We start from the raw sequence: 13,838 nt of genomic DNA, 5'->3' as shown, positions 1-13,838 counted from the left end.
CTTTGGGCGGCAGTGGTGGTGGTGGGCTGTGTAATATATATTGTTGTTTGAAGTTTTTTTTTAATGATATTTTAATGTGTTGTATATATTATTTTAATGTTTAGAACTAAAAAATAGAATACCTGATAAATGACATATTGTAAAATGATGTGCTAAAATGATAAAGTAGGTGTTTGATGTGCTAAAATGGCATTTTTTATAGAACAGCCGATGGGAATGCTCTAATTATTATTATTATTATTTCCGCAAGAACATGTTCTTCAAGTTCTTCCCAAATCTAAGAAATAAACCCGCAACCAAACCAATCTCTCGCAAACTCCAAATCCAAATCCAGCAACCAAATCTAATCTCCATCAACTCCAGAAAAACAGAGAAATAAATAAAATAAACCAACAATGCAGGTCGAACCCAGAATAAGAGCAAGTTGATTAAGAGCAACCAAGCAAACTTCACGTTCTCACGATCATACCCACCACCACCATCGATTAAGAGCAAGTCAAACCCAACAAAATAAACCCAGAACAAGAGCAAACGATCAGACCACCAATTACCACCATTGCCACCGATCAGACCATCTCATTCTCTAAATCCAGATCAAAGACAGATCCCAAAGAAAAAGCTGAAAGAGAGAGATCTTGATTCGAGAAAACGAAGATCGGTCAGACCGTTTCGATCTTTGGATGTGGGAACCATGATATGAGAAACATACCCACTTCAGCACCTTTCTCAACAACACACACTGATAAATCAACCCCCTTTTCAATGCGCATTTGCTTCAACCTTATCGTCGCCGATAACCCTGTCGGTCCTGCCCCTACAATAACAACATCATACTCCATGGATCCCTGTCCGATTCACTACTGAAACTCCTCAATCCACTCACAAAACCCTGACCCCTTAAAACCCCACTTCCATTTCTTTCACAAGTCCTTAAATTTGCACAATTTAGCCAATACCCAGATGAAGAAACCTTACAAAAACCAATCTTGGAGCTGAAAGAACTGAAATTTCGATCAAAATGGTGAGAAAACGAATACCCATCTGGAGTTTTTGCTGGATTTATAGAATTGAATTGGTTTGGAGGAGACCCAGATGGGTTTGCAGAGATAGGAGAGCTTGTGGGATTACAGAGATGGGTTTCTAAGTGAGTAAATGAATAGGGTGATATAGAGCTGGATTTTCTGAGAGAATTGGATATGGATTTGGAGGAGATAGAGAAAAGCCTGAGCGTGGTTGAGACTAAGAGACAATGTAATACAGACTTTGTCACTGATCAGTGATGAGCTTTGTTAGATTATGCAGATTAGCATAATATTTAAGGTTTTTTTAAAACTTTAATTTAATTTTTTGCTTTTTCCGCGTAAATTTTTTTTAAAAAAAATAAAATTGGATTTAAGGTTTGTTTTTTAATTTATTTTATTTTTTAGTTTAAATTTTCTGAGCTGGCTTTTTTTATTAATTTAAATGCTGACATGGCATTTAAAAATGCTAAATATAATTTTTTATTATTATTTTATTATCCACTTCAGCCTATAACATGTCAACAGTGTACTCCGTTTGCTACGTATGCATTTTCTGTTACTAGGTTGACAGCAGACACCAAAATAAAATTGATTTTCTGATTTCAATGACTGACCTAAGAGCAAAATTAATTTAAAGACTAAAATAAGAATTAGTCCAAAATGTAGAGACCAAAAATGCATTTTTACCTTAATACATTCCATACTTATTTCTAAACTTAAAATAATTTATACGGCTGACACGTCTCTCTCTCTATTTTCTCCATGACTCTTCCACCCACTGTTTTAAAAATCGGACCGGACCGGCCGGTCCGACCGGTTCAATCGAGAACCGGGAGCCAATCCTGTCCGGTTAAAAGCCTCAAAACCGATCAATAATCGGTCAACAACCGAAAAACAGGTCAAAAATCGGGGTTGAACCGAAAATTAGAAAAAAACGGTTCGATGACCGATTCGATTTTTAAAACCATGCTTCCACCTCAATGATGAGGTCGCCGATAGCAAAAAAAAAAAAAAAAAAAAAAAATTTAACCATACTTTTAAAATTATAATAGGTTGTGCGCTGTTTTTTTTTTTTTTTTTTTTCAATGAACGGGTGTGTATTATTTTTGAACTCAATTGTCCTGAATCTTATATATGAGAGATGTAACAAAATTTTCATTTGGAGACTATAATAACTTTGATGTGATTATGGTGGGGTTTGGATAGCACTGAAGTGCGTTCATTTTCTGACGTTTGCATTTTGCTTCTTTTTTTCTTTTTTCTTTTTCACGCGTTTCCAACTTTATTCACGATTCATGCACTGTGCATATACTGTTTACGTATTTAAAAATATTAAAAATAAGTCCCACGGCACTATTTATAAATTTAAAAATTATTTTACTACAATGTTTTCAGCAACAATAAGTTATATCCAAACGTACCATAGTTTTTTTATAAGCTACTATTAAGTTCTATTCGAACAATGAAAAGAAAAATAAAATCTCAGTAATAATCATTACTTCAGTTCTTTCTACATTCACAATGGCACAAAAGATTGAGTATAAGACCTCAGAATATGCTAAAAAAGAGAGTAACAAAAGCAAATAACTGAAGCTAAGAAACATTTTATACTATGTGCCCAATGACAAAATTCAATGCGCTACAGTGCCAATGACAAAACATTAACAAGTATTGCACCCTCTGTTGAATCCGCATCCACTCTTCCTTTGTGATGTTGACGCTATTTCCATCCATGACCAATTGCTTTTAGGCAGACAGGCTTCCTTTATTATTCGTACCCCACTCTTGTTCAGCCTCATTACCATTAACGAGTATTGCACCATCTGTTGAATCCGCACCATCTGTGGCTCTCTTTTTTTGCTGCCTGCGATCTGACCATGGAGGTGGAGAAGCTGTGGAGGAGATAGAGAGAAAAACGTGCAAAGAGAAAGAGAGAGAAATGTGCAGTGGGGAGAGAAAGAGTCAGCTGTATAAATTTTTTTGGGTTTAGAAATAAGTATAGAATGTATCAAATAAGGAATAATAAATGAGATTAATTAGAATATTAGCATTAATGAGGGTCGTTTTTTGACCGTTAGATCTACTTAAATCCAATGGTTTAAAAAAGTTGAACCATTGGTTTAAATGAAGGTCGTTTAGAGTTACACTAGGTCTAACTTGAACCCATCTCATATAAAATATATAATAACTAGGGGTGTTAATATTCGACCCAACCCGCGAACACGACACGAACCCGACACAGATTTTTTTGGATTAGGGTTGGGCCTTAATGGGTTTGGGTCATAAACGGGTCGACCTAAAAGCGACACGATAAGAAACGGGTTATAAACAAGTCAACTCGCGTAACCCGCAATAGATACATTTGACACGCCAATTTATTTGTGTCAACCCGAAATGACCCACTTAACACAACCCGTTTAACTCATATAACAAATAAATATTTATTTTATTTTAGATTTGTCAAATACCTTTTATATCCAACATATATTTTAAATTTAAAAAGAAAAGTGAGTAATTACAAAAATTTACAAGGGATATAATTGGAAATTAAAACTTTACAGACCTTAGAACTACTAATACTTTTTTTTTTTTTTTTTTTTTTAAGGGATATAATTGGAAATTAAAACTTTACAGACCTTAGAACTACTAATACTTTTTTTTTTTTTTTTTTTTTGTGTGGCATAGAACTTATACAAATGAAATTGGATGAGTTTGTGGAAGATGTTATGAATTTGGACATCAACAAAGAATTTATGGATGATAATCGTGGTCATAGTCAGGATTAGTTTACTGTTTGCTCAAATTCTTTCAATATTGATACTTAGTATTTGGCAAGTTCCAAGAATATTATATTTTTGTTGAACTATGTTATTTTATTTTGTGAAACTTTGTTATTTTGAATTTGGGTTAAAATGTATGCATTTCTTTTGGAGTGTAAAGAACTTATTTCTAGATGAATGTTATATTTTTGTTGAATTATATTGTTTTGAATGTGGATTGAAAACTTGAAGTGTATGCATTGCTTTTTGGGATGTAAAAATAATTATTTCTAGATAGATATTATATTTAATATTATGCAGGTTGAAATGGGTTGTGTTACATTCGTGTTAACCCAACACGACTCGTTTATTAAGCGTATCAAATGGGTTGGGTCAGGTCAACCCGCCTTATAAATAGCAAGGTTTTCAGACCCGGACCGTTCATTGAACCGTAAAAGGGAGAGGTTCAAGGTTTTTGAGGTCGAACCGAGGTCGAACTGGGGTCGAACCGTGATGACGTCATAATTAATTTAATAATTAATTAAAACCTAAATATAGATATTAAATTTATAAAACTAGCAAAATTGACTAATGTTGAGGTTCAAAATAATTTAGTCACAAAGAAGGCCCAAAGAAATGGAAAAAACATTGGGCCCATCTCACATAGTAAAAGAAAGAAATGATAAAAGATGGGAAGAAAAGAAAAAAAAGAAGAAAAGGGGGAAGAAGCCCAGAGGATCTGATCTGGAGGTCCACAAAAAGGGCCCAAGAAACCGGTAAAGCTAGCAAGCCGAAGAAGAAAGGCCCAGGAAGCAGAATTGGGTCAGGACGTCCAGAAGCTCCCCAGAGGTAGAGGATCCCTGGACGCGCGAAGTAAAAATGAAACAGATTCGAAGTAAGAAATGAGACAAAAGGCACGCGAGCCTTATGACCCAGACACACAGTGGAAGTACAAGGCAAAACGCAGGAACTTGGTTCCAACCATTTGGAGAAAAAAGACAAGGAAAGTACAACTGGAAAAGCTGAAGCAAAAGCCAAAAGCCTCAGGACAGCCAACAAGGAAATCTGGAAATAGGAAGCTAGCTGGGAGACTTTCATCTGGTCGCAACAAAAAGAGAGAAACTATGAAGAAAAAGGAAAAGACATGATCCTGAAACAATCAGGCATGGGACAAACTTTAAGGGGCAAAAGGGAGAAATCATCAGTACCCCGGGGGCCCGAAACTGTGCTATAAAAGGAGGGATTCAGAGAAAGAAAGGGATTCATTCTGATTTTTTACGTTTAGCATTCACAAGTGTTCTTTGTTTCCTGAGGTCCCACAAAAAATTGTAAAAAGAAGAGACTCTGTAAATTGAAGAGAAAACAGGGGAATTTGTTCCCGGTATCCCAGCAATTGCTACTATAATACACGCTTGGATTCAACAAGCTCAAACTTTGCAAGTCTTTGAAGCTTGAATAGCTATCAAAGTCTGTGACTTTTGAGCCTAGTTGAACCTTGCATCATGTCCTAAGGCAAAACGCAGGAACTTGGTTCCAACCATTTGGAGAAAAAAGACAAGGAAAGTACAACTGGAAAAGCTGAAGCAAAAGCCAAAAGCCTCAGGACAGCCAACAAGGAAATCTGGAAATAGGAAGCTAGCTGGGAGACTTTCATCTGGTCGCAACAAAAAGAGAGAAACTATGAAGAAAAAGGAAAAGACATGATCCTGAAACAATCAGGCATGGGACAAACTTTAAGGGGCAAAAGGGAGAAATCATCAGTACCCCGGGGGCCCGAAACTGTGCTATAAAAGGAGGGATTCAGAGAAAGAAATGGATTCATTCTGATTTTTTACGTTTAGCATTCACAAGTGTTCTTTGTTTCCTGAGGTTCCACAAAAAATTGTAAAAAGAAGAGACTCTGTAAATTGAAGAGAAAACAGGGGGAATTTGTTCCCGGTATCCCAGCAATTGCTACTATAATACACGCTTGGATTCAACAAGCTCAAACTTTGCAAGTCTTTGAAGCTTGAATAGCTATCAAAGTCTGTGACTTTTGAGCCTAGTTGAACCTTGCATCATGTCCCAGTAAGCAATTGTAATCACAATTAAAGGAAACTAACGAAATACACTCCACTAATTCAAGGATCCCCAACGTGTTCTTTACATTATATTTCATTTATTGTACATTTTCTTTACTGTTAATTTGTCATCCAATACGAATATGCTTTTTTAGCTGTTTTCTTATTGTAGAAAGTTTGTTTTGTGCACCAATCGATTCTTAAAACAGCCCCGTTAGCTGCGGAGAATCGATCCCAGTCCACCAAAAATAACTCACACGGCCCAGGATCCTTGGGCCATAGTGCTGAAGAAAAAGCACTCTCACAACTAATATATCTATATATGTGAAGGAAATTTAATGATTTTCAAGCATATATTTAATAATTAAATAAGAAAGTTAATAAAATAAAATAATAACCATGAAAATATTAAAATTTATGATTAATTTTTGAAGTAAAGTTGAATATCCTTGAAGGATTTTAATTATAATTTTGTTTATTCCTTGTAAGAGATGGATAATTTAATTAAGTAAAATAAAATTGTGTTAAGTTGTTTTTATATAAAAAAAAAAAAAAAATTTGCTAAGGGGTTGGACCGCACGGTTCTTGACCGGTTCGTACGGTCCAACCCCGGTTTTAGGGGTTCACGGAATTGCCATATATGCCCGGTTCTTTATGCTTAAAAAATCGGTTTTCATCACGGTTCACGGTTTTCACGGTCCGACCTCCCGGTCCGGTCCGGTTCTGAGAACTATGATAAATAGGTCGGGTTAGGGTTGAAGGATCATGACACGATTATTAAATGGGTCGGGTTAGGGTTGAGCAATTTAGTCGAATACTCCTACCTCGACACGATAATCCGAATTGACACCCCTAATAATAACCTCAAATAAAGATATGCGGAGTATTACAGTGTGTGTGTGTGTGTGTGTGTGTGTGTGTGTGTGTGAGAGAGAGAGAGAGAGAGAGCACTGATGTGCGTGTGTGCATGTGTGCGAACCAAGAAACAAGCTACTCACTCAAGGTAAGACACCAAGGACAGTTTACTAGCCTCCTAAACCAAGCCCAATGTTTTCTAAGATGTGTTCAAAACCAATACTTGGTCCAGCTTTAGGTGTAATTTGCGAAGTAGGTGAGAAACATGCATCTTATACGAAATAAAGATCCAATGGTCGTTTGACAAAAATAAACAAAGATCCAGTAATCTAGCGAACTACCCCTATAAAAACATTTAGGCACAAATATCAAAAACTTAACCAATTTCATAGTCTCAAATCAATTCTGCTGATCCTACAGCAAGGGGAAAAAAGGACACGCATCCAACTCTTGTAGAAAACTGAAACTTAATCCAGTGAAGAATTCTATTTCAAGCCATGAGTTTTGCAACCCCAAGAAAAATTATTGGATAAAATGTAAACCAACCAAACTGATAATGCAGTCAAAATACAGCTTATATTGCAATTTGCAAAAACATGATAATGAAAACTAATGATGCCTCAACAACCTATCCAACAATCATCCATTCAGAGGAAAAACAAAAACCAAAAAAAAAAGGTTTCATGATTTGACACTAAAGACTAAAGAGCAACAGAAAACAAAGAATCACATTACAGGACCCAAATATGTCAATCCAAATCAAGCTTATCTAAGGTGTTAAGTTTTTCAAACAGAATCGACTTCCCAAGGAGTTTAAGTTTTTCAAAATAAAAATGAAATCCATTTATAAAGCAACAAACCTGGTTTATTTCAAAGAAAGTGGATTTGAAATAATGAACCTGCTTATTTAAGTGTGTAAGGGACCATCTAGAATCATTAGGTAAATAAACCACATGAGTGAATCAATTTTTTTTTCCCTTTCAAAAGTGAACCATCAGCATCCCCATTAAAAACCATAAAACAACTTAATTTTCCAGGAATCTTATTCATTCATGAGAACTAATTGAAAACTGCTACTTACAACTAATTTGGTTAAATAAAAGTCTGTTAAGTTGCCTCCTGAGCATAAGGATAAACTGCTTAGCCCATTAGGGGTGAAAAACCCCTGGATTACCCTCGGTAACTAGTTTTGGCGGGTGAGGTCAGTTGCCCGTAGGAGTTTGATTAATAGTGAGAATTGTTGTACAGTATGCTCTGCGACGTGCAACTAATCTGAGTGAAATTCTCCTATGTCATCAAAAAAAAAAAAAAAGTCTATCTTAAGTTAATTATAGGGTCTTACTCCCAAAATGGTTGATTAACCTGTTTAAGTAATATATATGAGTTTCCAATAAATAAAAAAGAGTGTATTTGAGAATAACAAAATAGATATTTTTAGAGGCTTCCAAGGTACAATGGGTAGATAGAAGTCGTACGCATAACACAGGGTTGGACTAACATCTAATGGGAGGTAAATAACCAAAGATTAACTTGCATACAACTCACTCATGGATTCAATCAGATAGAAAAGGCCAAAACTTCACAATTCATATCAATAAGTGTCCGTTTGGAACAGCTTATTTAGCTGAAACTGAAATTTTTTTGCTGAAAGTGTAGAAAAAATGTTAAAAAAATAAGCTGAATAGTATAGTAGGACCCATGAATAGTATCAAAAAATGTAGTGGAATCCATGAATAGTAGCAAAAATAAGTTGAAAGTGGAGATAAGCTGAAAAATTCAACTCATCCCAAACGCACACTAAGTAGATAAATAAACAAATATCAACCAGCAACTTCTTCAATGCACATGAAGGGATTTAAAAGTATATCACACTATCAAACCATATTATACCATATCAAAATCAATAATGAAAATATAAAGCAAGTGAACCATTACACATTCAACAAGTGCCGGAAAGAAATATAACAATGCACCTCAACAAAAAAAAAATTGATGGCTGCTTGAGATCATGAGTACAAGCTATGATCAACCCACAAGGGGTCAACAATTGAAAATCTCCATAAAAGAGAAGGTTGACCCAAGGGGTAGAGCATCAAGAGAACAAGGGGAGATGTGGAAGTTTAATGTTTCATTCCGTCTAACAAGCATTAGTGCCGGTGCTCCTGGATTATGGATTTTTTTTCCATTTGATTGGTAATTACACACACACCTAGTGGGTCTTGAAAAAAACACTTTACCCTTCACCTTGCTCTTATAAGAACACTCTGAATGTCTTGGATTATATCATGATAAGTAAAATCAATATAAAGCATTGCTTTTTCATCATTTTCCAACCAAAAAAAAAAACCATTCAAAGTGCAAATGCAAACATTTAAGCATAAATGCTATCATAATCCACACTGTAACGTGCAATCCCCAACAGAGTCATAAAACAGCACGACGCATAACATAGCAAAATATGAAGTTGAATACCAGACCAGAGATTCATCCTCACTAAAAATTAGACAGGCGGCACTGTTTGAAAGGGAACTTTTTCTTTTGGGGGGATAACTACCGTTTGATAGTGAACTATGAAACAGGTACAGATTAACATAAAACTCTTTCAGCAATATGACATATAGGCATGAAGAAAATTTATCTTGATAAGAACATGCGGAAGAAAATTTCTTACTTGAACGGAATCGTGTAATGGGAATCTCTCGCAGTTCACGTTTAATGCACAGATATTCACCTAGCAAAGCCATCACTGCAACTCCAGTGCCATTCAGAACCCACCATGTTATTGAAGAAGGCCAACCTCCATATATGATGCATATAAAGAGATGGATGATGTACACTGTGGCTGAAAAGTCTAAGCACTTTTTGGCCCTCTCAATCAAATGAAGCATAATGCCAGCTCTGCATAAACAAGAAACATTTGCTCATTAACAAGAGAAGCCACTTTGATTGACACTCCCCCACCCTAAAAAAAAAAAAAAAGGTTATACATATCTAGAAGCCATTATTAGGAATAGCCTCTAGACTTACCATTCATATGAAAGGTTACAATTTAATATGGTTCCTTTATCTAATTCAAGTTAAAATGATCTCTAAATGATAAACTGCATAAAAGACATGTTGGAAACACGAGCATAAATAGAGTTTAAAGGTATGGGGCATCTTTACAAAGCAGAAAAACAAGTCTAACAATCACATGAATACCACCTGTAAAAGCATGCAACAACAGTCAACAGATAGAGAGTGACCTAGACGGCTAGACCATAAATTCTCTATGTTGGCAATATAAGTATAGTCTTCATTTATCCTCATGAATAACCCATTTTTATTAACAACAACATGCAACTAGAAACCAGCAATGATAGTGTATGCCCACCAAATTTTGGAGACATTATGAGATCAAAGTGAAAACCAGTACAGCTTCTAGCACTGATAAGAAAGAAAGAGGGAAAAAAGGACTCTTTGTTCAAATAGAATTAAAATGACCAACATCTTTTGGCCAAGAACAGAAGTAGCCACCATCTTTTCTGATAAGGGTAGCACAAGTCACATCAACCAAAATGGAAAATCATTAGGATGTCTTGAACTACACATATATGGAGGAAGAAAAATTACCCATGTTCAAATCTTAGAGTGACTACATTAAGGAGATCCTTCAATTAGCTTCAAGTTTGAGGATGTCCAATATTAAACAAGACAAGCCCAAATTGGCAACAAGATTACAATTGATCACATTGCCATCTTGCGTTAATAATACACAAAAGGAACGTTAATGGACCAATTTAAAAAGTATGTAATCAATAGTTAAACAGTTGAACTCAAAAGAATGAAGCTCAAACGTTAAAGGCCAAAATCAAATGTTTGAGGGCAAGAAAAACTAATTGTAAAAATGAGAAATGAAAAGGAGGAATGATAAAAACAGTTGACCATGAAAACCCATAGTCACCATACTTGGCATATCATATGTATAATCATCTAAAAGGAGAGGGGAAAATTAAGAGGATATTGCCCAAAGACTCCAAAAGTGCAATGTATAAAATTATATATTTGTCATTAGTTTACATGCAATAGATGAATGCTTAACAATATACTTTAAATGACAACAAGAAACAACCCTATAACCAACCTTTTGCACACTAAAGTAATTGAAAGACAACAACAGCAAGCCTTAATCCCAAATTTTTGGGGTCGGCAATACATCCTCAATAGATTAATTAGGGTTGGCCACATGTATTCTTTCTTCCATTCTATTCTATCAGAAGTCATATTCTTTGTTAAAGTAATTGAAAGACATGTTTCTAAAATAATTTCACCTATGTGTGGATGTTTAACTGGGAGGTTACAAGACAAATCAGAAACAATAAAAAAGACTTACGGAAAATACAAGAAGGGCAACTTGGTGATTGGTTGAGAGGAATAACCAAAGTGGAATCATATACTTCATCACAAAACTCACAAAAACTTGAGTTGGACAGTAAAAGGCAGGAGATAGATCATAGAACTCAACAAATATTTATAACTTCTCATAATTCAGAAATGTAGTGTTGAATACAAAGGATGCATTTGTATAAGCTGTTACAAAACTGTGTTTTGAGTATAAAATGAGCGTTTGTAAAAAAGTTACAAGGAGTTGCTGTTGTAAAATGGAGTTTTGGATTTTAAAAACGCTATTTTAGGGTCCCAAAACGCCTAACCAGACAGACCCAATAAGAACTTAGATTCACATTTAAGCAACATACATTAAAACCAAACAATCTAAGAAATCAAATTACAAATATAAAAAGTGGAATGGAATTCTCACCCTGCAAGAGAGCTCAGCAAAAACGAAGCAATGACACACCGACCGGTCACGGTAGAGGTAGTGACAGCAGCATAATCAAAGAAATACACAAGGCTCATCCGAGACACTCGAGTCCCGACTAGAAATGTCAAGAATACTCCTAGAGAGAGATAGTAAAAGCATTGAAGGCAAAGAATTTGGGCAACAATAAGCCAAGGGCCCCATGCCACTGTACGATAGAACATGACTACAGCAACCTTTATTAGGCTCCCAAAACGCCTAACCAGACGGACCAAATAAGAACTTAGATTGACATTTAAGCCACATACATTAAAACCAAACAATCTAAGAAATTAAATTACAAATACAAAAAGTGGAATGGAATTCTCACCCTGCAAGAGAGCTCAGCAAAAACGAAGCAATGACACACCAACCGGTCACGGTAGAGGTAGTGACAGCAGCACAATCAAAGAAATACACAGGGCTCATCCGAGACACTCGAGTCCCGACAAGAAATGTCAAGAATACTCCTAGTCCTAGGGAGAGATAGTATAAGCATCGAAAGCAAAGAATTTGGGCAACAATATGCCAAGGGTCCCATGCCGCTGTACCATAGAACATGACTACAACAACCTCTGCTCAGACACCCAAAACCACCCTCCAAATCTCCAAAGTCACAAAATTTTGCTTCTTTTAACCCAATTCCTTGAAACCCAATTCTCAAAAACTCAAAATAATCAAAGCCGTACACTTGAAACCCACAATTCTGAACTCCAAACTACTTTCCCAAGAAAACCCAGTTCTTCAATAACAAAATTCAACACCCAAATCAATCTAATTCCAATAAGGTTCTCAATCTTCCTCCTACGCTCAAACCCATGTGTCTTATGGATTCGGTTCTCAAACTAGCCTATATAAAACTGAAAACTCTTTCCCAGAGCAAGTATAAAATGTCAGTTACTGAAGCAAATCCTAGTTTTTGTTATAGATTGTAATGAAAATCAGATTTGAATTACAATCCATCCAATTCCTTAAGACTAAAAAAGAAGAAGAAGAAGTAAAAAGCTGATCGTTTAAGATGCGTTGAGAGAGAGAGAGAGAGAACAGAGAAAGAGAATAGAGCTTTTTGGAGTGAGAGAGAGAGTTGTTTTCTTTTCCTTTTTTTCGCCTACTAATACAAAGTAGTATTTTTGAATTTCAAGTAGCACTATAGCAGTAGATATTATTTTTCTCTGAAGGAAACCCCGCTCTTCTGTTCAAATTAGCTTCTCGAACGATGAAGCCTGGTCTGAAGACAACTTGGAGAGCCAATTGCACTTCAAAGTTCATGCCTCTAACATACACTTAGGCTCCGTTTGTTTTGGTGGTAAATGATTTCAGAAAATCATTTTCCACCTGACCCAACTGTTTGGCAGCTACAGAAAATAAAATTTTCCAGAAAATAGGCACCCGTTTGACCATTATTTACTTCTTTGACTCGGAAATAGTTTTCACCTCTCATTTTCACTTCAAACCATTTTCGGGTCACACACAAAAGAGAGAGCAGAGAAACTTCGAAGACATCAAGAGAAAGAAGAAAACTCGCCGAGAACCAAACGAGCTAGAGAAAGCCAAGGAACTCACCTCGCCGAAACACCGTTCTAGCCATTCCCGTGCCTCCGATCCAGCCACCACACCGAGAAACCCAGAGAACTCACCTCGCTGAAACACGGTTCCAGACCCAAACCCATCGCCACGATCGTCGATCGCCTTCGACCCAGACCCAGACCCAGACCCAACGACTCGCACTGCGCCGCGAGTCACACCGGCGAGTCGCACCGGATTTGAATACCCAGTCGCCTCACTGCAATGATCTGACCGGATTTGATGATTTTGAAATTTTTTGGCTGTGATTTTGAAATTTTTTGTAATAAAATTTGTTTGGATGCTGAGAAAATGTGAAAAATGTGTAGGAAAATAGCATTTTCAGAATAGAACCAAACACATGAAAATATTTTCTACAACAATTTTCATAATGTAGCCAAACACTTGAAAATATTTTTCTTTTCCGAAAATAGCATTTCCGAAAAATAGGCTATTTTACGGGAACCAAACACAGCCTTAGGCTATGCTTGATTTTGATAGTTTCCATAGTACAATACTCAGTTTTTATAACTCATTTTCCAAATTTTGTGGATTCCAATGAAAGTTGCTTTGTTTGGATTAGAACAAGAAAGTCAATACCATACCCGAGATCGTTTCGGTTTGGTTATTAGAACGGAATATTTCGGTACCAATTCATACTGGTGTACCGTTTCGAGATTACCACTATAATAATAATAATAATAATAATAATAATAATTCTCTTAGAGCCTTTGGTGGGGTT

General features: G+C 35.9%; 1 protein-coding gene across 2 annotated transcripts; it reads right to left on the bottom strand.

Annotated features, from left to right (window-relative positions):
- Positions 1 to 2,485: 2,485 nt before the first annotated feature.
- Positions 2,486 to 12,735, bottom strand: LOC112012049 (uncharacterized). Of its 2 annotated transcripts, XM_065768650.1 has the most exons (5): positions 11,962 to 12,734; positions 11,865 to 11,880; positions 11,495 to 11,752; positions 9,368 to 9,594; positions 2,486 to 2,914 (listed from the first exon to the last, which is right to left on the bottom strand). In XM_065768650.1, exons 1-5 carry the CDS (start codon positions 12,092 to 12,094, stop codon positions 2,769 to 2,771), a joined length of 780 nt encoding a protein of 259 aa, XP_065624722.1. In that variant the 5' UTR covers positions 12,095 to 12,734; the 3' UTR covers positions 2,486 to 2,768. The 2 variants fall into 2 exon arrangements, with proteins under 2 accessions (XP_065624722.1, XP_065624721.1); XM_065768649.1 differs by having other exon boundaries at positions 11,865 to 12,735.
- Between the last annotated feature and the right edge of the window lie 1,103 nt (positions 12,736 to 13,838).

The sequence above is a fragment of the Quercus suber genome, unplaced genomic scaffold (genome assembly GCF_002906115.3).
Source record: "Quercus suber isolate HL8 unplaced genomic scaffold, Cork oak 2.0 scaffold_981, whole genome shotgun sequence".
NCBI classification, from domain to species: Eukaryota; Viridiplantae; Streptophyta; class Magnoliopsida; order Fagales; family Fagaceae; genus Quercus; species Quercus suber.
Note: the sequence above shows the minus strand (reverse complement) of the source record. Positions and strands in the feature narration are given on the sequence as shown.

Coding starts and splice junctions, on each gene's coding strand:
- LOC112012049 (XM_065768649.1), bottom strand. CDS start 12,094: ATGTTCTATGGTACAGCGGCATGGGACCCTTGGCATATTGTTGCCCAA. Junction 9,595..11,494: donor TTGCTGAGCTCTCTTGCAGG/GTGAGAATTCCA, acceptor TTGTTTATGCAG/AGCTGGCATTATGCTTCATT. Junction 2,915..9,367: donor CATTACACGATTCCGTTCAA/GTAAGAAATTTT, acceptor TCTCCTCCACAG/CTTCTCCACCTCCATGGTCA.